At 41.1% G+C, this 25171-nt stretch overlaps 2 protein-coding genes across 3 annotated transcripts in view; one reads left to right on the plus strand and one right to left on the minus strand.

The window, feature by feature from the left end:
* fat3b (FAT atypical cadherin 3b) overlaps positions 1-14031 on the minus strand; it is a 70491-nt gene extending 56460 nt beyond the window's left edge. Inside the window, exons 1-5 of the mRNA XM_086176675.1 lie at positions 11046-14031; positions 10813-10947; positions 10167-10368; positions 4070-4188; positions 2436-2634 (exon numbers count right to left, since the gene is read on the minus strand). Coding sequence (XP_086032801.1) covers positions 2436-2634; positions 4070-4188; positions 10167-10368; positions 10813-10947; positions 11046-14009 — 3619 coding nt within the window. The 5' untranslated portion in view covers positions 14010-14031. The remainder of the gene's footprint in view (positions 1-2435; positions 2635-4069; positions 4189-10166; positions 10369-10812; positions 10948-11045) is intronic.
* Positions 14032-15336: 1305 nt separating this feature from the next.
* On the plus strand, positions 15337-24391 carry chordc1b (cysteine and histidine-rich domain (CHORD) containing 1b). 2 transcript variants are annotated; one of them, XM_086177319.1, is made up of 11 exons: positions 15337-15509; positions 18606-18655; positions 18756-18812; positions 18962-19122; positions 19750-19850; positions 20774-20829; positions 21446-21516; positions 21741-21846; positions 21999-22118; positions 22202-22264; positions 22360-24391. In XM_086177319.1, the coding sequence occupies exons 1-11, from the start codon at positions 15446-15448 to the stop codon at positions 22531-22533; spliced, it is 1023 nt and encodes a 340-aa protein (XP_086033445.1). In that variant the 5' UTR covers positions 15337-15445; the 3' UTR covers positions 22534-24391. The 2 variants fall into 2 exon arrangements, with proteins under 2 accessions (XP_086033445.1, XP_086033444.1); XM_086177318.1 differs by having other exon boundaries at positions 20771-20829; positions 22360-24390.
* The last annotated feature ends 780 nt before the right edge of the window (positions 24392-25171 follow it).

The raw sequence follows: 25171 nt of genomic DNA on the forward strand, positions 1-25171 counted from the left end.
GGTATTTTTGCATGACAAATTTGCGTTTCGCCATTTCCCAACCAACCTGAAACCAGGTGACATAGTATCCTCTGATTAAGGTGCAGTCCGATAACTATTCGAAGGCGTTCACGAAGTTTAAAAAGACAAAAGCAAATGTTTTCACGAGTAAAATAAGAGAGGTTTAACGTTGGAACTCAGTGGGCAGCACAGACGCAGCCATCTTGCATACGACTGGCGAGTTGTTGTGCAAAATCAATGTCAGGAAGAAATTCCACAAATAACCAACATACATCCACGGTCCATCGACAACAGCACAATTTCTTCTTTTTCTTTCAGTTGTTCCAACGAACACTATTCTCCGCATCCCTTTCTCTCACACCAGCGAACATCATGTCTTCTTTCCCTCCCTGTCTGGTTTTCCTCGAGACCTCCTGCCTGGTAGCTCCAACATCAGCATCCCTCTAACCACATCTCACCACCCTTCCGCCGCACACCTCTCCTTTCATTTTTGTTGATTCTCACATCACCCCGACACATTTCTCCACCCATTCCAACGTGCTCGCAGGCATCACGACGGTAAAATAGATAAAGGTGCAAGTGCAAATAGTTAAAAACATCTACAGCCAGACGTTTGTTGCTCCGAGTCTGCAAGCGGCCCTTTCCAGGTGTTCGGAGGGACCTGCTCCTCGGCTTTTAGGTGGAGACACCATGATGTATAATAAATAATATGTTAATAAGTCATCAAGCGTTTGAGAGAAGCTTTAGTTGAGGATTCACAACGCAAGCGCGTTAATGTGCATGTTTGTGTCATAAAATCCTTGCACATATTTCAATCCCTGCAAAACGTCTCGATCCAGAAATAGAACCATTCAAGCAGAACTTAGCTGAGGCCCTGGACTTTGGCCGGGCGCCATATTGGCCAGTTACCTACGGTAATTTTGCTTCTGACAAAATTGAAGTCATTTTAACACGCTGGCTATGATTATGTGGTTAATACTGATAAACGCTCAGACTACGCAAGTTATAAAAAAGTGTGCTTTTATTACTGACATCATGACAATAATAAAGCGATATGAGACCGCTCACATTCTTAAAGCCAAAGCCTCCACACTTGATCGATAACTTGCAATCCTGTTGTTTGCAAAAATTAATTCAGTCTTATTCATTTATGGAAGACTTTTGCGGAAAACCGAAAGCAGCCGTTCCAGAAACAGCAGGGAAAGAGAGCGTCTGCTCAGAGGAAGAGAGGGTCGAACCCAGAAGCTAATGTACATTTTAATATGAGCGAATAAATTGTAGATTCACGCACTGGCCATTTGAAGGTGTAGTGAATAAGTTATGGTTTTAAACTGATAGATCTGGCTGTTTAAAGGAAAAAAGATGAGAAGACTAACCCCTCTCCCGCAGAGAAAGGGGAAAAACGTCCACCACGCCGTGAGGGGCAAGCCTTCGAATCGGACCGAGACGTTTGCAAAGCAGTGACATCGCAGAGACGAAGCCCGATCTCCGCCACTAATCTCCCGTTTCACCTTTCACGGTAAAAGTTAATATAGCTCGAGTAGAAATCACCCCCATGGTTCTTTGTGATAATTGTCCCGAGGCTGAGATATAATTTAGGAGGTGCAGTTGAAAGGCAAACTGGGATGATGAGGCTGTATATCATTGTTTGGAAACAACGCTTCAGGGATGAAATGTATGCTTAGTGTTTAAAAACAACCAGACTTGAGAGGCAACTTTCACAACTGCGGGGACCGAGGGAGGGTAACGGCAGCGCCAGTCGATTGACGCCGACACCCGTGAAATCCCACCCCATCAGAGGGCTCGATTGGGAGAAATAGCGCTGACAAATTGAACTCGAAACAGATACCAGTAAACTCGATTGAATTAATTTATGTGCAATAGAATCGCACAATGTATTCAGTTCACATATTTCTGTATCAGTTGGCGGAGTTAAATTTCACTTATCGTGATTCATAATACAATTAATGAGTGAATGTTTCACCCCCGTAGGGACCAAAGGGAATATACTAGATATTTTTATTCCCCTCTTGTAAACTCCTTTATGATTAGAAGATAGTCACCCACCTGGTGCCTTGATAAAATGGCTATTACTGTAATTTCCCCCCAGCACAATGCAAAGAGCACACAGCTCTGCTCAAGACTTCAAGCCAAATTGAACAGTTCATATGAACTCTAGATGTCTGTCTGTTTGAGCAAAAGAAAAAAATATATACATATATATATATATATATATATATATATATATATGTATATATTTTTTTCTATATATATAAATAACAGATATTCAAGCTTTTGCAGAAGGAATTCGAGGCCGACGGAGAATAATAAAAAGTATTGTGAGGCTTGTAAACATACAGACGGTAACGCTATCTTTCATTGGATGAAAGCTGAAGCACTCAGCAGATGTAAAGGTTGACCACACAACGCCGTACCTGTCTTGGGGTTTATCGAGAAGAAATTCTGCGGGTTGCCAGCAGTGATGCGGTAACTTAGGCGAATCGGCGTGGCGGTTAGGTCAGGGTCCTGCGCTTGGATACGGATGACGGACACATCCTTGGGTGAATTCTCCATGATGGCTGGGTGGAAAATAGGATCAGAGGTGAGGGGCGCGTTGTCATTGACATCCTCTACCTGAAAACAGAGACAGAGTCAGGGTGAGGGAAAGAAAAATGAAGAAGGAGAAGGCGCGCCATGCTCATTTCTACAGTAGTTAGGATCAGAATTGGATTTGAATACTAACATGATGTTTCTGCTGCATGGAAAACCTGCATAGAGATTTCAGCAAAAGCTGAACAATATATCACACACACACACACAAACACACCTTTTGATATGGAAAAAAGTTGAATTAATATTTTTTTTGTTCTTTTTTTTTTTTCTATGCTTCAAGCTCAAATTTCACAGTAATAATGTTAATCACTAAGCCATGAAAGGAACGCATCATAGACCAGGTCACATTTGATCCGCTATCAATCACAAAATGGAAATGTATTATTTAACACAAAATGTCATAGGTGTCACACTTTAAATCTATTGCAAATTCATGCCCCTTCCACAGCGTAGATCTGGAATATTTATGGAGCTCTGACTGAGTGTTTGCTGGAAGCTACAAAGAACCAAGACGGTTCAGCGGGTAATTGAAAAGCATGTGTGTCTGATTAATCTCCCTATTTTTGTCCGTGATGAACAAGCCGAGAGTAAAGCAGCCGATCACACTGCCACACCTGAATAACCCGGGGGGAGAAAAGGCTGTTTGTTCTTTTATACATTACTGAACACTCGCCAGAATGGGGAGCGGTGTTGTTACAGCGCACGTATTCAACTGTTCAGACAGTGCACCGCTTACAGCACTGGGAAATAAAACAAGACACTGAACCAGAAAATTCACCCCTGCGAGTATGTCTTGCCTACAAACAGCGCGGTGCTAAAGTTATCCACTGCACTTAGCACAACTGGAGTTTTTGAGAGTATCGCACTAAGTGAGTGCACGTCACCATATTTACCCCTTCTGGCGTGTCTTGCTACGAAAATACACAGTTAAAGCATTGACATTAACGCAAGAACACAAAACTCACACCTTTGGTAGCAATAGGGGATATTTGACATAGTGCATTACGTTTACCTATGAATGTACGCTGCAGAATAGATATGTCGATCAGAATGAGAGCATTATCGAAGACCACTAGAGGCCGAGTAGCATGGTGGAGCCGCGCCGTATTGTACTTGAGTTTTGGCGTGTGTGTTCAGTTTTTGTCTCCATCATTTCTAATGTAATGTGTTTGGATCAAAATCAAGAGCAGCCAAAGTGAATTGTTACATTCAGAATTGTGAGCAGCTACGTGCAAGTCATGGCTGATATATCACTTTTATTGCTCTACAACTTTCCACACGTGCTTTTTTTTTTTCCACAGATAATGTTTATTTGGCAAATCACTGATTCTGTAACCGGCAAATGGATCATTTGATCCTTATCTCTCAGAACCAAAATTTAGAGATATTTCTGTTTTATAAATACTATTAAAGCCTGCATGATTTCATCTGAAAATGGGGCACAGAATGCAAGTACCTGGATGAAGACCTCGACAGAAGATGACAGGGGCGTGACCCCTTTGTCTGCCGCGTAAACTGTGAGCCAGTACGAGTCCTTGGTCTCACAATCCAGGATCCCAGCTGTATAAATAACTCCTGTTAAAACAAAAAAAACAAATGCATTTATTTTATTTTTGAACAAACATATGAGGGGCGGTGGGTGATAGCCAAGATTGAACCTAAAAAAAAAAAAATCCTTTGCTTTCTATGCCTCCTAAAGTAATCATTGTGGTATTTTCCCTTCTGTGGTATTTTTTCCACCGCCGCGAGTTCAAACCCTGTTCCATGCCGCGTCTGCTGTTTTCTGCTTAATGCCAAATCTAGCCCGAGCGCCTCCACGGCGCATGTAAAGATGGAAATAACAAAAAGCGTGGCCGCCGAGACACGTCGTCCGTCGCGCGTTCGGTGGCCTTGAGGAAGACGAATAGCTGACAGATTTGGTCACCTCTTAAAGGACAAAGAGTTCGCTTACAATGGGTGACACATGATTGCCTCCATTATTCAGATCAACAAAGCAAAACTGTCCATAAAGATATTCAAAAAAAGACTCACACACACACATGCATGTGTGTAAATTCACACTTAAAGCTTAAGGGTCCATTCTTTCCCTACGGATATAATTGAGACACAATTGTGAGTGACATAGTTGATTTAAATTTATCCGATATCCGACACCATGCGTTAGGATTCAACAATTTCCTCACATATTGTGTGTGAATATATTTTGCGTTTTCATAGAGATGTACTGTAAGCTCGGACGCACGTCAACAGACCCAGTGGAAGAGCAGAGATTGATCTAAGTGACCTGGGAAGCTGTTGTGACGTCTGCAAAATGAAATCATTTGCTTCGTTTATATAATGAGCTTATGTATATAACAGTGTCATACGTACATATGGCATTTTATCTTATGAGTTTGTTTTTTTTCTGATCTTAACGTAGCCTGTCTTATTTTATCGACATCCGTTTAAGACTTTGTAGCACAGTAAGAAAAAGCCAACAATGAACATAAGCCTTTTCTGCCAAATGAGGTGGCAATAAGGATCCATTCACAAAAAAAAAAAAAAAAAAAAAAAAAAACTTTCTTGCATGAGGGAAAATTATGTGGAAGCGACTCATTGATGTTGCCAGACTGAGCTTTGAATAGATAAGGAATTACATTAATATTTTCTGCATAACTAAGCACCGCTAGCAATCCTACGACATACATAAATGAATGAATAACAAATATGTCATGGCAAAGGTGTTAAATTATCACCAAACAGAGTGAGTGACATAATGACCGAGCAGCGGCCCGGGACCTGCATAGTAAAAGCGCTTTCAGAACAGCATCTTGTTTTGTCCTTGACCGCGTCCTTTTCAAACCGCATCCCGTCTCTGTCAGATAACTCGACGGAGAGAGACAAGGAAAACGGAGCCGGCTGTTTCAGGCTCTTTGAACTTGGAGACTGACAGGCTCTATTCGGAGAGTTCAATATAAATCCCACTTGACAGCATCCATTCTCACCATAAATAACGCACTTCAAAGAGTGAACAAAAATACTGAATGGTCACGGCATATTTCCTAATCTAGAGGTCTTTGGGATTTTTAAGTTCACATCATTCTGTATTTACTTGCTGATTTCAGAATAACATTTTGTGATTCCGCTATCTTGTTAATTCTGCAGAATTATACCATCTGTAATGCCACCATGTCAAACAATCCATCAATTGCTCGTCGAGGAGAATATTAACATCTCCGCATCATATAGACGCCATTGCTCCTTTTGTGGATGATAAGGTGACGTCAAATTATTGCCCGTTAATTTTATTTAACTAATGTCGAACATAATGCTTTCTCAAACTCTGTTTACCCGCTCGAACTTGACTGTGACAAATCACGGAGCTTGAAAACACATTAATGGAGTAACAGTGGCCTCTGACAGCTACCCAATGAGAAATTGCAGGGCTTGCTATCCTCCATATCAATGACAAGAATACCAATTTTTGTTTTAAAGTGTTGGCGTGCTAAGGGTTTAAGCCAGAGAATATCCTACTTATTATCTGATAGCCTGTATGCTTTCCACCCACACAGGGGTGAGTCATCTTAAAGACATATTTCACTACTGGAAAGATTATCTTTTCATTTAACTGCTGTCGACGGTGCATTTTCAACAGCTGTAGAGAGGTGCAAAATGAAAATAAAATAAGGAAGAAAAAACTATTCCCCAGTTAGAAAAGCTGGCAAGAGCAAGTGTGTTGGGTGGGGGGTAAAAAAAAAAAAAAATCAACATTGTCATACAACAGGGGTGGGCAATTATTTTGGCTGGCGGGCCATATTTCTTATTTAACTTTTATGCGCGGGCCAACTGCGTATCATGTAAATTGAACAAAATGAAAATTGAAACTTAAATATTTACATTTTTTAGCATTTTATTTCAACTTTAAAATAATTAATGATCATATAAAAGTACCGACATTATTTTGTATGTAATCATCCATACAAAATTGAATAAAATGAAAAAAGTTTCGACATTCATTTGATCGATTAAGAGATTTAAAGAAAATTGTTTGACGGGACGGATAAAAAAGCATAACGGGCCTGATGTGGCCGTAAAATGCCCGGGTCTGTCATACAATGATGATGAGCAGCACGGAGGAGCTTCAATTTTTTTCAAGCTCATTATTCACAATTCACTCTAATCATTTCTAGATATTATTTGTGTAACTAATTACTGATGCTGTAAGTCCCATTTTGCCACTTTTCAAAGGTGACTGCTAATTTACCCATGACAATATGGCATAATTTCTCAACCAATCAGGGCCATTTGCGGACGAAATGAACTTAAATGAATAAATGAGCAATGAGAATTGTCCAGTGCTGTTGAACCCATACCGTGTATCAAAAGCAGGTAATACATTAGCTGTTTATTAGAACCTCATAGAAAGTCATATTCTAAAAATTGAAAGCGACCCTCCGAAAGGGGATGAAATAAAACGGACCTTTCAGTCTTTGTGTCCATTTCCATTTCTCTCACTGTCCATGCCTGCCTCTCTTTTTCACATTTGTTTTGGCACTAAGAGCCACAGATTGACAAGCAGTCAGAGCAGCATCACTCAACGTGGCAGCTAAATGCATGCCGAGCGGACCGAGTATTACTACTTGTTCCACACGTGACGGTACTGACTCCCATGCACAAGTAGAAATGGAACAAGAGGAAACTCGCTTTACTCTTGCTGCATGCTCTCGCTTGAAATAAGGAAGGAAAAAATAACAACAGAAGCTTTAACTTGAAAAACAATGGGGAAAAAAAAATATCAGAACAAGACATTGGGGGAAGACAGATTTTCTTCACTGACACTTTTTATGTACTCCAGACTCCCTTGCATCCTCTCCCTTCCTCTCCTCGCTTCACTTCCTCTCCCATCTCATTCCACTTTCTGCTCTAACAAGCACTCTGATTTCCCCTGGAAAATCTGCACTCAGTTAACTTTCTCACTGAGTGGGATTCTCTGTATTGAGAATGTAATAAAAACGTAAATAAACCTGCCATGCAGGGATCGGTCTGTGTCCTGAAACACTCGCTATGTACAATTGTTAATAGCTGGAATTGTACGACATCTAGAGAGAAACTATGAAAATGGTGGCCAGAAAGATTCTCTCTCTGTCCATTTACAGCTCTCTCACTTTCTCTCCCATATCCATTCAATACTAATTAGCCCGGTTGAACGTCAATACAGGCCTCCAGTGCAAGTCATGTACAGTAGTGACGGGTGTGACAAGGGGTCAAGATCAAATTCAGAAGAGCCGTGCTGTCATTTGCTCTGGAAATAATAAGAAGTTCTTAAGCTTGCATTTTTTTAATGTGTGTTTTGCTAAAGGTCACTACGTCGGTGCAAGCGATCATTGATTTTCACAAAGTGCTTTACTATAGATTTTATATCTAATGATAAAAAAAAAAAAAAATGATGGAAAAATGTCGAATTTCAACAAACCTTTTCCCTCTTTTCTGCAGTTGAGGTTTGAGAAGGCGTTTCTAAATTCATTTGTCCATACTTTACATTCAGAAGCAGAAATTAGCTTTCTGTTGGTACTTTTTGTACCGATAAAGTTACAGAATTTACAAGTTCATTTGATCGGATCATAATGGAGAGATTTGGATATAAGGTTTAACTAAACAGGATTTTTCTTCGATTCAACCAAAATGCATTCTTTAAATGTAAAAATGACGAAAAGTACGTGAGTCAAAGCTTTGCACAGTGATGTTCTGTTAACGGCGGTAACAGAATACTAACATGGAGTGGAGCCTTTAAGCAGTGAGAGGATATGAGCGAATGGGGCTCTAAATTTGGGAATTAAGGTTTCGGCGAAGAAGGGTTAAGAGCATCAGCACCATGGACAGAGACAGGGTCTACAACAAGTCCGAGTTGAAAAGTTTTCACATGTATCTGCTCACCGTCTCATACAAATTTAAAATATATAGAACTGCTTGGTATTTGTCGGGAAAGAATCAGACCGAGTCAATATTTATTTGCCACTCGGGGCCATGTTCCTGTACTGGAGAAGTAATAAATGCAAATCACGCAATCAGATATGATCATTTCTCAAGAGCAACTTTTCCATTTATAGAAGTTGAACTATTTTAGAAAAGTCTTCTTAATTTATCTAAGAATGATACAGTTCAGTTTCTCCAACAGTAGTTTGGTACCGATGCAACCATTTCTGGAGCCAAAACAAATCATCAATAGGAAAATAGTTTCAATATCAATAAATCACTCCATATTCTTGACATTCTGAGTGCCTCAGTACTATCTGCAAAGGTGTGAAATGTGTATTATTCAACAAATATGTCTCTGACTTAAAATATATATTTTTATAGGCCAGTTCTGACACGTCTTCAAAGAGGCAGTATTTACAGCTGCGACATCAGATTAACGCTAATTAATGACAGAAAAATCAAAGTCTCGCATAAAAAATAGATCCATCTAGCGGGTTCAATTTCACAACTAAAGGGCAGCAATTTAAAAACAAGAAACACACACATTGCTCATCAGAAAGATCAATTTAACCCCAGAAAGATATTGCACAAAAATTGGCAATTTAGATTGAAATCTTGTAACTGACTGAACTAAGTGAGACGTATGGATGTACACCAAAGTCATCAGATGTTTTATGCATAAAATATTGACCTGGCTGTTGAACCAACGTAAATTTTTATATCAAAATATCTGTATAAGCTGATGTAAACAGAGAAAATAGCCTGATGGAAAATTCGGTCTGATGTTATCATTTAGATTAATAAAAAAGATAAAGAGCCCCTTGCTGCATGAAAAACTATATTCTGTTCCTCCTTCTTTTTTCCTCTCACACAAAGTGTGCGTCTGTCATTGAGTCTCATCAGAGTCTCAAAAACAATATCCAAATGTCTCTGCCAATACATCCAAAAATGAGCCTCAAAGGGCTAATGTGTGCTGTGCTATTTCCATATTGGCTATTCCATTCATTTCGTTACCGGGTGAGTGAGTCACTCCTTCTCATTTGGATCACCATGTTTTCAGCCGCAGAAAAACTACACTCTTGTCGGGGTCAGTAGTCCTCGGGTAAGTCGCGTACATTCTACTGGACTCGGAAAGAACAGAGTTGCTTTGCAGAAAAAAAGACTTGATCAATGCTGTCCACAAAGTAATGGATCAGTTGTACTGTGCGCCCTGAGGCCCAGCCAGTGTAGCTGCCATGCTGCCCTCATTATGGTAATGATCTCCCAGTACACAGTTTCCACATGAGACCCTATCGACACACTGACGGTAGCTTTGGCGCTCCCTCATTTCGGCCCGTAAAAGTAATATCATGCAATTAACTTGAGAGGCTTTCTATGAGTCACGTTACCGACCCGTTGCAAAGTGGCACGTTCACGATTGAAGCAAAACTCAAAACTAATCAACAGCTGAACACTGTCTTGAGCGGCGGCGAAGAAGGATTTCCCTGTCGATAATATGCAATGATTTCCGGTAAGTAGAAATAATCCAGTCGAGTCACGCAAGTTATTAGAATTTTACTTGACATAAATAAGTTTTGAAATTGATTTCTTCATCACACCTGTGTCTTCATCGATGGTGAAAGTGCCCAGTCCGCTGCCTCCTTTGACAGAATACCGCAGCATGCCATCTCTACCCTTGTCATCATCCTTAGCGCTGACCGTCAGGACGCTGGTGCCTGCACGAGAGTTCTCCTTCACCGAGCCTCTCACAGCAAAGTCGGAGAAGTAGGGCGCGTACAAATTTTCATTGACATCCACCACCTAAGGAAAAGCAATGATTCAATAATTTTTGACAGAAAAACACAAGGAAATATACTCAATGTGAGTGTTATGACAAAAAAAAGCGAATAATAGAGCTATTGATTATTGGCTTTAATTCCATATTAAATATAAATAGTTCATGCCCGTGACATGATTAAGATTTTGGCCTTCCGTTAAAATGGAAACTGGATTCAACTGAATGTTAAAGACGGCAATAGTGTGCCATGATTTCCATAAAAAATACAGAATACCAAATCAGACGAGAGCATCGGTCTCATTTTGCCCATTTGGTTTGGTAATTTTTCTGGCGGTGGCTACAGATCCATTACCTTTAATAGAAGCGTTTATATGAAACTTTTAATTAAACTTGCCGGTAATTCTCTGCATGTGTGCGTGCATGTGCGTGTGTGTGTGTGCGTGCATGTGTGTGTAATCAGATTGTACCTCCACCTCCATAAATGTTTGACTCCCGAGGCTGGGTACTCCCCTGTCCTCGGCAAGTAAAGTCAAGTTGAAAAACTGTTGTCTCTCGAAGTCCAGCTCCTTTGTTATTCTCAACATCCCACTCAGAGCATCGATCTGTACGAGGCGTTTAATCCCACACGTTCATGAATAACAGTGAAAAGGGAAACGAACATACACGGCAAACGAAGGACTGAAACTGGAACTTCACCTACCTCGAAAGTGCCGTTGAAGTCATTAAGCAAGGAGTATCGAACGTGACCCCCGGGTCCGACGTCAGGGTCTTTAGCCTGCACCCAGGTAATCACAGCCCCTAATGGAAGGTCCTCCAGGACTCGAGCGCCGTAACTGCTCGGAATGAAAGCTGGGGCGCAGTCATTGACATCCTCGACGATTATATTCAGAGCTGTCACCGACGACCTTCGGGTGCCTCTTTCTGCCTTGTCCTTTACTTCGATCTTGAGCGTAAACTTCGGAAACGCTTCCCTGTCCAAATGGCTTGCCACGAAAACGCTTCCGGTCTCACTGTCAATACCGAACTGGGGGACATTGGTCAACAAAGTGTAGGACAGTTGCCCGTTTTGACCTAGATCTTTGTCGAATGCAGTGATAGTGATCACTTCTGTCCCGATGGCTGTGTTTTCTGAAACAAGAGCGGAGAAACCGTCCTGATAAAACTGGGGGTCGTTATCATTTGCGTCCTCGACGATCATGGTCAGAAGTCGCCAGTTGGACATTTGGGGGACCCCCTGATCGTAGATGGTGATGTTGAGGAAATAACGATCTGATCGTTCACGGTCCAACGGCAACAAGATCGTAATCAGCCCGTCCTCCGTGTTGATATTGAAACAGTTTTCTTTATTGCCGTCGGAAATGGAAAAGAGAACGCGGCCGTTGAAGCCCGCATCGCCATCCCGTGCTCTCACCTGAAACACGCTGGCGCCGGGAGCGAGGTCCTCTCTCACTAGAATGCTGGTCGGCAACGCCTCAAACTGCGGAGCTTGCTTGTTTACGGAGAAAAGGTCCGTGTAGCTATCGTCCGGTTTGGGTCGAGCCATCGCAGATGCTTTTGAGAGCATCTTTTCTGCCAACAGTTGGGCCGCCATTGTTTCCTTGCAGGTGAATCCCCTCGGCGGCGCCCTCCCCCTCACCACAGATACGTTCACAAACGTCGGATCAGAGATCAACTCTCCATCGGTAGCAACTATTTTAAAGTTAAAACTTCCACCCTTCAAGTTGTCTGTTGCCAGAGATCTTTTCAACGATAAAGCACCGGAATCGAGATGAAGGTCGAAATAGTCCAGTTCGTTTCCAGATACTATCTTGTACTTCACCATTCCGAGCTCATCCATGTCGACAGCGGACATTGTGATAATGGTCTGGCTGACGGGAAAATCGCGGCCTATCATCCCCCTGCACGAAACCCTCTCAAACAGAGGCTTATTGTCATTGATATTTATCAGCCGGACGGTGACATTAACCTGACTCTCCCTTCTGAAGGGTGAACCCCAATCAGAGGCCTGCACCACAAAAGTATAGATATCATCTGATGACTCGAAGTCAAGGTCATTTGTGATCCTCAGCTCCCCTGTGTTCTGGTCTATTGTAAATGGCAGAGACCGCTCACCGCTGATTGTGTGGGTAATGTACCCGTTCTCTCCTTTATCAGCGTCCGCAGCAGACACCACAAGAATGACAGTGCTGGGCGCCAAGCCCTCATTGATCGCAATATCATAGAACGACTTGCTGAACACTGGAAAGTTGTCATTAGCATCTTCTATTGTAATTTGTACCCGCGCTCCCAGCCGGCTGATAATATCAACGACTTCTATCTCCATGAAATTCCACGATATCTTTGTCAGAGGCCTCGTGGTCATAATAACACCAGTCAATGGATTTATGTCAAAGTACATTAGTTCTGAGGGGCTGCTGAAGCTATAATTGACACTGAGAGGAGCCGGGGAGATTTTCACCGCCTCCACTATGGTGCCGGGGGGAGCTATTTCACTCAATTTGACGACATAAATATTTTTCTCAAATTTTGCCAACACCGGGTCTGGCTTCGTGACCAATAACTGAACTATTTGGGTGTTTGAAAATTTAGGCGGCGCACCCCTGTCTTTAGCCTGAAAGGTTAAGTTGCAGCCATAAGGGAAATTTTCCCAGTCGACGCCATCTGATGTTTTAACCCTGTACTCATTCTTGACAGGCGATCTATCAATCACAAACTGCTCAAAAGGGTCTCCCTCGATGATGGACACCCACTCTATATCCCCGGATACACCCTCGTCTTTGTCCTCGACAGTCAGTTTGACATAGACCGGGTCAGTTTCTGTCCGTGATGGAATGACGGCGCGTGCGGTCAGAACAGGCGCAAACTCATTAATCCTCTTCACGGTTAGGAGAAGCCTTGCAGTGCTGCTGACGCCATTGTTCCCGTAGAGTTTCATGCCCCTATCAACCACTTGCACCTCCACCTCAAATCTATCTTGCTTATCCATCCTGGGCCGCCCTGTCAGTGTGACGACCCCGCTGGTCGGGTGGACGGCAAACAGTTCGGTTTTGTTCCTGAGGAAGTAGTAAAACTCTCCGTTGGAGCCCACGTCAGCATCTGTGGCTGTGACACGGCCAACGCTGGCACCCAGGGGAGCACTCTCAGAAACAACAAATGAATAGGAGGTCGGGGAGAACAGAGGTCGGAGATCATTAGTATCCAAAACCTCGATATAAACAGTGGCGAGGGACTCCAGGCCTCCTTGGGCAGATGCCTTTACCGTGAGCGTATAATTGTCTTGTACTTCGCGATTCAGCGTGGCACCGCTGCCGCCGTTAGTGCGTATCCGAAGAAAACAAAAGTCTCCCAGGACAAAGCTCTCGGCCTGGAAGATTCCCTCGTTGTTGCCGGACTCGATGGAGTATTTAATGTCAAGTGACCGGGGCGGCCTGAGGACGATTCCCATTTTAACCTCACTTCTGGTATAAGTTCTTGCAGCGGAGTTCTCAAAGATGGAAGCGTTATATTCGGGTTGGGTGAAGAGCAGTAGTCCTGGTCCTGCCCGCAGTTCTGTCAGGAACTGGGCATGGATCGTGGAGAAGCAGAGGACGGCAAAAAAGCCAAAAATATGGAAAAGAAGTGAGACGTCGGACAGAGGGAGCATATTTCCCCGCCAAATAGGCATCCTCGCTATTACATTAGCCAGTCACCCTGTATGAGGAAGAAGTAACAGAGAAAAACAGACGTGGATTCAAACGCTGACTTGTCAGAGGAGGCACGCGCTCAGAATGCTTCAAATTTTGATAGAGACGTGTGAGATAAAACTTACACAGACATTTCACGGGTACTGCTTATCACTACAGGGGATACCAGAGAGTATTCTGTGCTCGCGGAGTTTGCATTCAAAAACTAAATATTGCACCCAAACATCTCCGAAGCAAGAAAACGACACGCATCTTCAAAGCACCAGACAAAACTATGAATAATTAAGAACGCCTAAAAACCAGGATGACCTCTTATTCTTCAAGGGGGAACAAGCGCTGTACGTGCAAATCTCAACACATTTATATATTTTACCTGGGTAAATTAGATGTGTTTGCACAGGCCACATCTCTATAATCAAGGTGTCACATGCTCTTTCGATAAATTGGTTAACTTAATAGATAATACTATGTGTTAAGTTTTGATTATTTGTTTGTTTAAAAAGTCACATGGACGGCAATAAAATGCAAGCATAATGATGGTATAAAAAGTACTGATTGTAATATTGGGGTATCAACATTCATAATGAAAAAGAAGAAAATAAAAAAAAGCCTGTCCTGGTGCAACTATCTCCCCCTCGCTCGAACAGATCCTTCGCAGCTCGCCAGCGTCCAAAACCTGCAATGACTTTATTTCAGCCTCAGTCTAGACAATTTATCTACGGGCTGCAACGGGCCTACCAGCACCTACCTTGAGCCGAAACAGCTGAAATCAGTAAAAGTACATAATTTCCCATCCTCCCGCCGACAACAATCTTGCAAATAGAAATTTAAAAAAAAAAAAGGAAAGCGCCAAAAAAAAAAAAAAAAAAAAAAAATCAATCCTTTGAGCGTCGTTGGCAATGCACGCAATGGAAAAAGGCATGGGCACAGACTCTGAGAGGCTGCTCTCGACTTGTTCTGCAGCCGTCCTTGTAAAACTACACAGCTATTGCCCCACTTTCACGCACCTGGTTCCTGTAACCCAGGGTGCAAAATGGGCTCTTTCGGCTTCATATTGCAACACCTGGCTCGAAACTGTCCTGACAGGGTGCATTTTTTTTGCAGCGGGACGGGTATCCGGCAAAGAGGACCGGCTGCTTGGAAGAAAAAGCACAGCGCTTCACGCAAGTTTGAGAGCGGGCAGCATCAGTTATCTCCTGTGCGGGACCACGACGCGCGCTCCCGGATTGAGCGAGCGGGTTCGGCGATCTCCGATCTTTGCCGAGTGACGTCGACACTTCCCGGAAGTGAGAGAGCGGCAGTGTCGTGTGAAGCGGTTTGCATTATACAGCAGCGGCTCTCGTGTCCTCATCCATCCACTTGTTTTAGTGGCCTGTTAACGATCTTAGACTAAGTTAAAGTTTTTCGAACCGTCATTATGTCCGTTTTGTGTTACAACAAGGGTTGTGGGCAGCGGTTTGATCCAGCAAACAACCCCGACGGTGAGTAGCGTCTTGTAAACTCCCTCTCCGCTGTAATGTAACCGGTGTGTTAGCTAGCTAACGTTAACCTGTGAGCATCTGGAAATTTCTACAGGGAGCAGGCCAAGTGGGCCCGTCACGATATTTCCATTATTAGCTGTCTGGACCTTAAATTGATTTTTTTTTAACCGTGTAGTATTAGATTTCCATTATTGGGTTGTTTATTTCATAAGGGCAGTCGGTGACTTATGATGATAAGATTTGTACTCTACTTTACGGGACATCTTAGCATGGGGCACCGCTGCTCAAATGTCCTGACCGGACACATACAGTGAGCCGGTTAAAGTTGTTGAATCGCCGATTAAATCGTTTAATTGAGCGTGAAGTAACTAACAAGATTTCCCCATAATCTTATTGATAAATATTTATGCTAACTTGTGAGTTATTGACGAATAGGCAAAGTCGTATTAGGCCACCTTACTTTTACGGAGCTTGGTTCCGATAGATTTTGGAGCGCTCTAGAGCTGCCCAGTATTTTAAAAGTAACTGACTCAAATAAGTGTAACGTTTGATCCTCATAAATAAAGTCGGTAATATTGTTAATTCGAACCCATAAATAGAGGGCGAGCGGGGGAATAGGTGGCCAGCGAACAAAGCTATAGGCTATAACATGTGTCTGTCAATGGACTTCTTGGCACACAGAAAATCGTGAGTAACGGGTGTGGATTATATTATAGTAGATGCAAAAGTGCAACATTTGAGAAACCTCTGGCCATACATACAGTTAAGAAACCAGATTATTTCCCCTATACTTTATGAGCTCTGGTTCCGTGAAAGACTAACTGTAACCCACTGCTAACACTGGCACCCGAACATTGGTCATTGAATTATTGCTGAGCCAACCTGTGTGGGTTATACTTTATGGCCCCAGGCACATTCTCTGTCCTTGTATGGGTAAGCTGGGGATTTCTATGGGTTGATCCCGCATTCTCTACAATAAAACCATACTTAAGCAATGAAACCTATCTGTTTGGATTAACCTCTCCACAAATTGAATAGTATCCTTAAGAAAACCTAATCAAGTACTCACACATTAACATCATAAAATATACAAAAATTAGTTGTTCATCACAATTTCTGTTCACACTTTTTAAAAAAGCAAATACTTTGACTTCCATCAATAGAAAATGATGGTGTCAAATGTTCTGTACTTTTGAATGATCAGTTACCTACTTAGTCAAAGTTACTGTGGCCTATGATTTATATAGAATAGCTTTTTACTGTCATTGAATGTCAAACACACACATTGTATTGTATTTTTCCAATATTTTTTTGGGGGGGTTTTAAATATCAAACATTTCTTCCACATTTCTCTGGTATGAAGTTAATGTAATTCATAATTAGTTGTAGTTATTTCATTATTCAGCCATTATATTCATTTAAATTTTCTTTGCCCTCTCTGTCTCTTGAAAAATTCCAATATGAGCCTAAATGTTAATCTTGGAACATAAACTCAAACATGAACATATAAGCCAAGTGATGAAGTCACGTTACACATTTGACTAGTAATTATTGGCAAATCTCTTTTAAACCCAAAAGATAATTCACCCGTTCTTAAGTGTATGTGGAAATATCCTTCTGACATCAAACTCTTGAAATTGTTCTGTTCAGTCAAGCTTATTATTATTATGTGCATTATGTGCATTATGTGCATTTTGTGTGTGTATGTGTATGTGTATGTGTGTGTGTGTGTGTGTGTGTGTGTGTTCTTTCAGGGGGTAATATGAACTTGGTTTATTAGACCAATATTTTACTGAAGCCCCTAAATTTGTATAGTTGACCTTTCAATGTGATCATGTAGTCTTCAGATTTTATTGAGACAACATAGTGTATCACCAGGTCCATTGCAAAAGAGTTCAGTCTAATTTACATTTTAATAAGATGCCATCTTCATAATGAAGAGTGTATTGTTTTGATAACATGGAGGAGGATGTGGCTGTGTACATACTAAAAGGAAAGTATTTGATTTATGGTTCTAGTCAGCCAATATTCTTAAAATCCACATTATTTGGTTTTCAGTCTCATTCTCATACTAACAGTGTGACAGTATCTTAAAAGCATCATTATATTGGTATTATCCAGCTTGAAAAATATAAAGTTTTAGAGAGACTTTTAATCAAATTCTGAATGCTGAAATGGGTATTATATCCATAAATTTCACTTTTCCACCTTACAAGCCAAAATGCCATTCATTTGACAGATGAATGTAAAAGCAAGTGACAGCTATAATATATTTTGAAGGTAAATCCTTTATCATGGCAAAAATGATAAAAAGTCATCAGCGGAAGTGTACATTTTTTTGCCCTTTTTTTGTTTTGAAGTCGCTTAATGCAGTTTAAAGTGTATTTGGGGATTAATCTCTGCCAGTCTCTGCCTTGTTGTTCAAGTGTTGCTTTAAACTATAATGTGTTTTCAATTAACTATGTATTGGCTTTCTAAGACTGAGGGAGGACAAGAGAAGTTATTGTTGCTTTCTTTTCCCAACCATGCACTCATTTATTTGTTTCCAGATCATTCAGTCCTACCTTGAAGCATGCCCTTGACTCAATAAGTTGTGGTAAACTTAGAGCAACAAACATGGTGCTATATAGCTATTAAATTCAGCCTAAAACAAACACCAACTGAATGCACATGAGCCAATTATTTATTTATATTGTTGCTCTGTTTAACAAAACAACTGCCTGGAAAGAGACTCCACTCTGGAGCACCAACAGACTCCAAGCAGCTCTCAGAGAAACAAGACATATTGACTTTAAACATGTCAAGTTTGCTTCAAACACAACTCACCAACGTCCCTCGTGGTACTAGATATGAAAGGAGAAGCAAGTGCAGCCGGTGATATTGTGGTGCTTTACCACGAAACAAGGGATGCACATTGCAACACTTTGTCCATTTTTGTAACAGCGAACACCAAATTTGTGGAAAACCGAAAAAGTCCGATTGCATTTTTTTATGAAGCTGTAATTCTCAAATTCTGTAGTTGGTAATGTGTTTTACCATTGTGCTCTTCATTATATATCTACCCTGAGTAAATATTGTTTTATTTTCTTCTCGCAGACGGTTGTACCTATCATCCAGGAGTTCCAGTGTTCCATGATGCACTTAAGGTAAAATACTTAAAAAAGTATTTTAAGTACTTTAAAATGCACAGCTGATTGTATATTGTCATTAGATGGTCCAGATAAAGTTAAACATTATGCTCCCTAGGGATGGTCCTGCTGCAAAAGAAGAACCACTGACTTCTCAGACTTCCTCAGCATTGTTGTAAGCTTGTTCAATCCATGCTTTTCGTCCGTCACACACTTATTTTTACCGTCCGAAGTTTTTTAGGCCTTCTCTGTGTTTTGTTGCTGTATGCTCCAGCCTGATTGCTCATTTCTGGCTTGTAAAGTACAGTGACTGTCTCCCCACAGGGCTGCACAAAAGGTCCCCACAACAAAGAGAAGCCCCCTGAGCCGGTAAAACCAGACGTAACATCATCGGGAGAAAAGAAAGAATTGGATGAACAAAAGCCAAAGTTTGACGAGTACATCATCTCTGCACCAAAGCCTCAGGAGGCAATACACAGGCCGAGGTTAGACATGAGCGTTTGCTTTTATTTTCCTTTTATTTATTCATTTTTTGGAACGTGCAAAGCTGTTATCACCATAAAGTTATCGCCAATTATACTAGAAACTCATTATAACACATTTATTTGATTTGCTCTGAAACTGCTCTAACGAAACGATCACGAAACCAAAAGAAAAGTCTTCTCTTCGTTCATGGTCCAACCCGTGTGTTAGATTTAATAGCCAATACATGTATCATCTCACTGGAACGACGTGCTCTTCTTGATGAGACTAGGATGGTACCATACGAATACGTAACAGGACAGGTACCGTATTGCGTATTTAATCGTACTGAAATCAACTAACATCCACAGTGCATTCAGCGCCACACTCTGGTCTTTGCCCTTGGCACTTCTACCAGAGTTCAAAGAAAGTGGACAAGTTAGCTCAAAATTGTGAAATCTCTGTGAAGTATTATATGCCAGAATGTAGCGTTAAACTAATTTTGCAATGATATTGCTTGTTTCTTTTTAAGACTCGCATCACAATATTTATTCCTCTTCACATTGCATTTATCAGTCAAATACAACCATTATACCTTCGTTCTTTAATTGTATTGAATTTTTGCTGCCTGCTTTGGTTTGCTGTCACAGTGCTGATGAACCAACAGTGAGGTTGCAACAAAAAGTCTCTGCTTCACTGAAGCAGGCACTGGAGAAGCTGAAGCTGTCTGAAAATGCACCAGAAAAAGAAGGTAAGGGTAGAGCCTTCACTTCTTACTCTAATTTCTTTTCCTCTTCCCTTTTTATTCTGGATACACCAACTTTTCATCTGATTTCCAAGTAGTTGACTTCCACTGCCCAATAGGGAAGTACAGGGAGATCACATACATTAGTGACTTTGGCCACTGTAAGGACAAGTAGTGGGTGTGTAAGTAAATACATGCAGTTTGATGGAGGGCTACATGTAGGACAAATCAGTATGAAAAAAAAATATATAAAGATAGTCCAAAGCCAAACTTTTGATACAAATATATTCATCTACCCGCCCATTGTCTATAGTGATCTTACCCAGGGTCACGGGGGATGCTGGAGCCTATCCCTCTCTGTACACCCGGAGAACCCGGAGGAAACCCATGCAGACAGGGATATAGATGTATCACAATATCTAATGACATATGGATCATAATTTTGTCAATAGATAACAGTTAACTTTCTGAGCATGAAGACAAGTTTTTTGATTCAGCCATTTATAAGGGGTGCTTTCTTGCTGAATTCAGTGTCATTTCTTGGGTATCCTTTTGCTGATTTCTAAAGCTGACTGTCACTTTTCCACTGTTAGGTTTTTTTGTTGAGTGAATTTGTCAAAATGAGGAAGCCAATATGTTGCCCAGGCCAAGGTGATGTGAATTGTTTTTTCAAACAGAAGTCTAAGTCTAAGTCTTTGGTTTTTCACAAGTGATTTATATTTACACACTATGTTTGTCTTTCACTACAAGTGTCGGGTTGACAGTTGTACCTAATGGACGACTACTGGGATTTTGTTGGCACCTGTCAATTTACGTGAATATCAATAACGGCCGACAGATAAACCACCGCAACTGTCTGCTTTTTTCAAGATGCTCTTCAAAGACCAGGCGTCATTGCTTTGTCGTTTGTTTTTCTGTGTCTGCAGCAGAAGATAGTGATGAGATCAAAATTGGAACATCCTGTAAAAACGGAGGATGCACTAAAGTAGGTGGATGTGTCTGTGTTTCCTCATGATACAAAACTGTGTAATATGCCATTCATTCTTTGGTTGGTCTTCGGAACCAGAAACATGATTACTTGCATTTGTATTGGCAACATTGGATCTAAATGTCAGAAACATGGCATTAAACAACTAAGATCAAGATGTGTAAGCAGATCCAGAAGGGGATAGCTACTAACAAACAGAAAAATGTGTCATTTCTCCAGAGGTCTGACTGCTTTGGCTCACAGTGAAAAGATGTTAACATGTTGCCTACGGGGCAAAGAATTCTGTTTATGAATTTTTTGATGGACTTTTCAAGAATTTGCCTCATTTCAATCATATGATTAGGAGACAAGTTAACTCTTATTTGTCCCAGAAATAGTCACTTGCCCCCATTTATTGCAGTATATTAAAGATGATTTTTTTTGCATAGCCTTTTGAATTCAAACCAAAAAGAACTGCAGTTACATGTGACAAAAAGCGAGGAACGAGGCTGTCAGTCATTTATAAAATGACTAATGAGGACAGTATTATCATCTGAAATTAGGTAAAAAATGTGAACATATTCCTTCATTCATACATACCAGTAATTTAAATCACATACTTTGTCCTTATCAGAGTTTTGCTGGCCCTGCAAGTGACTCGGATGCGTGCATTTACCATGCTGGATTTCCCATCTTCCACGAAGGGTAAGTATAATAGACTAATAAATCCATCAAACACTAGAGAAAATCCAATTTTGTCTTTTTTACTTCGGCAAGATGAAATGATCCGTTCTTTGGAAACTGAGGCAAACATGAAAAACAACATTTTTTTTCTCCTGTCAGTCATGTACTCCGCTCTCTAGAGTTCTCAATCTATCAACCGCTAAAAATCCCGGGGGGTGCGGTGTGTATTTTTCCTGCTTCCCCAGGATGAAATACTGGAGCTGCTGTAAGAAGAAAACCTCTGACTTTAACTCCTTCCTTTCTCAAGTTGGCTGTACAAAGGGAACACATCTATGGAGGAAAAAAGATGCGGTATGTCTGCTTTTCTGACAGTGAGGATTCTTAATGTGGGGGTCTCCTGGCAGCAGCTTCAACCACGATGCCATCTAGTGGTGTCTGGTAGCAACCTGCACCTCAGCAGTGAATGTCTGAAGCACTCGTGTCTGTCTGAAATGTTCTTTCAGGATAAAAAGGTGGTCCCATGTCGCTTTGACTGGCATCAGACGGGGTCACAAGTCATCATCTCCATCTACGCCAAAAATGCCGTCCCGGAACAGAGTTACGTGGATGCAAACAGCACCACTGTGAGCGATGCTTCTGTCTCAGATATTTCTCCACATCAATACTGGATGGAGTTTATGTATAATTCTGTATTCTTCTGCCTCAGCTTAACATCCACGTGGTCTTTGAGGGAGAGAAGGAATTTCAGCAGAAAATCAGCTTGTGGGGCGTAAGTACTCAATCACTCCAGTACTTTTTTTTTTTTTCTTGACTGCTTGGTTTGAATGCAAGTAAGCCAAGATTGTCATCCCTGCCTCCCTGCAGGTGATAGATGTGAATAAGAGTGTAGTGAACATGATGGCAGCTAAGATTGAAGTTGCCATGAAGAAATCCGAAATCATGTCATGGGCCCGTCTGGATCTACCTCCCCCAGTCCCCCCAGCAGAGGAGAGTGAGAAGAAAAAAGAGGAGACTGATAGTGAAGAGGAAAATGAATGATGGTTTTAATAAAATTTGTATTTCCGTGTCATTCTAAGGCCAAACAGTCCGCCTCTTTAAAATGTCTCCTCCTTTCATGCCATGGGACTTTAAATTTTTACTTCTCAGCATCATAATGTTTTCCTGTCATTCTTGGAAGACTTCGTACTTGATTTTGCATCATACCAATTATTGCTCCCTCAGCTGTGTATGATAGGATACTGTAAAAGTAGTCTTCACAGTTTTCCTTCAACAATTTCTATATAAACCGAGCTTAAAGGTCAGGAATAAATGTTGACCTACTGTACCTGTTGAGTTGCACTTGCAACCTGCTGGAAAAACAAAACCTCAGACAATATCTCAGAGAATATTTTGATTGTTTGTATCACGTAGAGCACTCATATCAAGTGATGATGGTCAACAGAATGAATGAAAGTGGCTGGGCAATATAGAAGAACAATAGCTAATTCAGAAGCCGTTGTTTTTATTTCCATATTTAATGCAATGTCTGTAGGTAGAGGAAATCATGTCAGGTGTGCACCAACAGAGGCTAACCAAGTCAAATGCCACTTTGATTCGAATTCGAGGGAAAGGCCTCTGAATGCAACGTTGACCTCGCTCATTTGAAAAGAAATATATTTTTGTTGTTTTTTGTTTTTTTTTTCTTGATGATGACAAGAGTTTCTAAATATACTCCAGGGTTGTGGATCATAATTTGCTTGTGGGGAAAAAAGGAGTATTTTATGTAGACTGATGTATTGCCCAGCCTCAGTTTAGACCGACCTCAGTCAAATGTAATTTCTGCAGGGTTAGTTGAAAAAAGTCCATCTGTACATTTCCATTTGCTGCACGTTTTGGATTGGATGCGGCTCACTCATCATTGTCTTTCTTGCATTCCATCATTTCTTTCACTGTATGAATGACCGGGTTGTCCTGCGCACCTGGATGACTTCAGACTGAGCTTGTCAGAGATCAACTATACCTGTGTTTTGTTTTGTTTGTTGTTTTTTTTTGGACTGCTGTACTAAAGTTCCAAACCATCCACTTAGGTGATGTTTTTTTATGCAATTACAATGTACATATGGGAAGTTGTTTTTAAAGTCAAACGATCAATTCTGTACCCATCTCTTCATCTCCTGTCGAACACAGTGAAGAGAATATTCTGTAGTATCTCAGAATGCCATTTATTGCAATATTAAGCAAAGTACTGTATCATTAAACAAAATGCTTTGTTTTACAGCATGTACCCAGGCTGGGAATGTACAGTCAGTTTGCCTGAAGGGCTTCATGATGTGGAAATATTTGAGGGAACCGGCTTGTTCTACCAAAAATAAACCTTCTGTGTCGGAACTTTGACAGGATAGAATTTTTTGCAGTCGTTCCTTTGTAACATTGAATATTTATTGTTCCGACACTACAAGTAGAAACACAATGAATGACTGCACATTTTGCTTGATTGCTGTTTGCACTTGACCTGCCCGGGTGTTGTGATATTAAACACTTCTTCTGAATTTAAGTAATTACGACTTTCAGGAATATTTTTCAAGCAAAAGCACAGCTATCGGACTGCAGATATGTTCACAGATGTCTCAGAGTCTTCCGAAAGCTAATGTTATTTGACTTTTAACGGGGTTATTGACTTCTGTGAAGGTGACACGGCACGGAAGTTTTCTCTCTCTGCAAAAGTAAATGTCGTATTGCACACAAAGATACATTTCGTTTTTCAAAATGTGTTTCGCTCCCATGAGGACAAACAAAAGTCCCCGCAGATGTCTTGACAATTTTAGCAAAATGAATTTGTCATTGGAATGCAACTGTTTCTAGAATGTATTTTGTATTCAAGTAGATGTCTGCACTTATGCAACACAATTTGATGATCCTAAAGAGCTTAATTCCATGTAACTCAGCAAAAAATAAATGTGATGTGTAATCTTGAAACAATTGTTTTGGAGCTCAAGACAATTGAGAAAGACCTTACATTAAAAAATTTGGATTGTTAAAATGTTAAAAAAAATCCAACTTGGACTTCAGATGTACAGAGAAATCTCACATTTTGTGAATGCATTTATTTAATTTATTCATCCCTGGCAGAAAATTTCGTCTGCTTTTAACCCATCATGGAACCATGAGAAGTTGGTTGCCATCTAGTGGCAGCAGGAAAGTGTCTTGCTCAACAACACTTCGACGCATCAGGAGGAGTCGGGAATCAAACCAGGAATACTTGGATCCAAGGAGAATCACTACCATGTGTGCCACGGTCAAAAGGTCATTCCCTGACCGGCAATCGAACCCGGGCCGCGGCGGTGAGAGCGCCGAATCCTAGCCACTAGACCACCAGGGACTAGTGAGGAATTGGATTTGGTTTGAATTAGACAAAAAATCTTTTTCAGTGACATCCAAATGCTAAATCAATCGGTATTCATGAGAGATTGTGACGCTGGTGGCACAGCTGACCTTCAACCAAATATCAGCATCCAATCAGAGGTAGCGGTAAGTTGTAGTCTTGCAAGGAACATCGGTAAACTGATCAGCAACAAAAATACTGAGGTGTGAATTTACAATTTTTTAATCCATCAATCCATCCTTTTTCCACTGCTTATCCTGTATCTAGGTCGTGGGGGCAGCAGCAGAGGCAGAGAGGCCCAGACTTTCCCTCTCC

The sequence above is a fragment of the Fistularia commersonii genome, chromosome 29, assembly GCF_037954325.1.
Source record: "Fistularia commersonii isolate RoL2024-O1a breed Wild chromosome 29, RoL_Fcom_v1.0, whole genome shotgun sequence".
Lineage (NCBI taxonomy): Eukaryota > Metazoa > Chordata > Actinopteri > Syngnathiformes > Fistulariidae > Fistularia > Fistularia commersonii.

Bases quoted from the DNA above. Each gene is read 5' to 3' on its own strand.
- chordc1b (XM_086177318.1), top strand. From the start codon at position 15,446: ATGTCCGTTTTGTGTTACAACAAGGGTTGTGGGCAGCGGTTTGATCCA. The intron at 19,123-19,749 runs GTTAGACATGAG...TTGCTGTCACAG, and splicing joins GAGGCAATACACAGGCCGAG to TGCTGATGAACCAACAGTGA. The intron at 22,265-22,359 runs GTAAGTACTCAA...GCCTCCCTGCAG, and splicing joins AGAAAATCAGCTTGTGGGGC to GTGATAGATGTGAATAAGAG.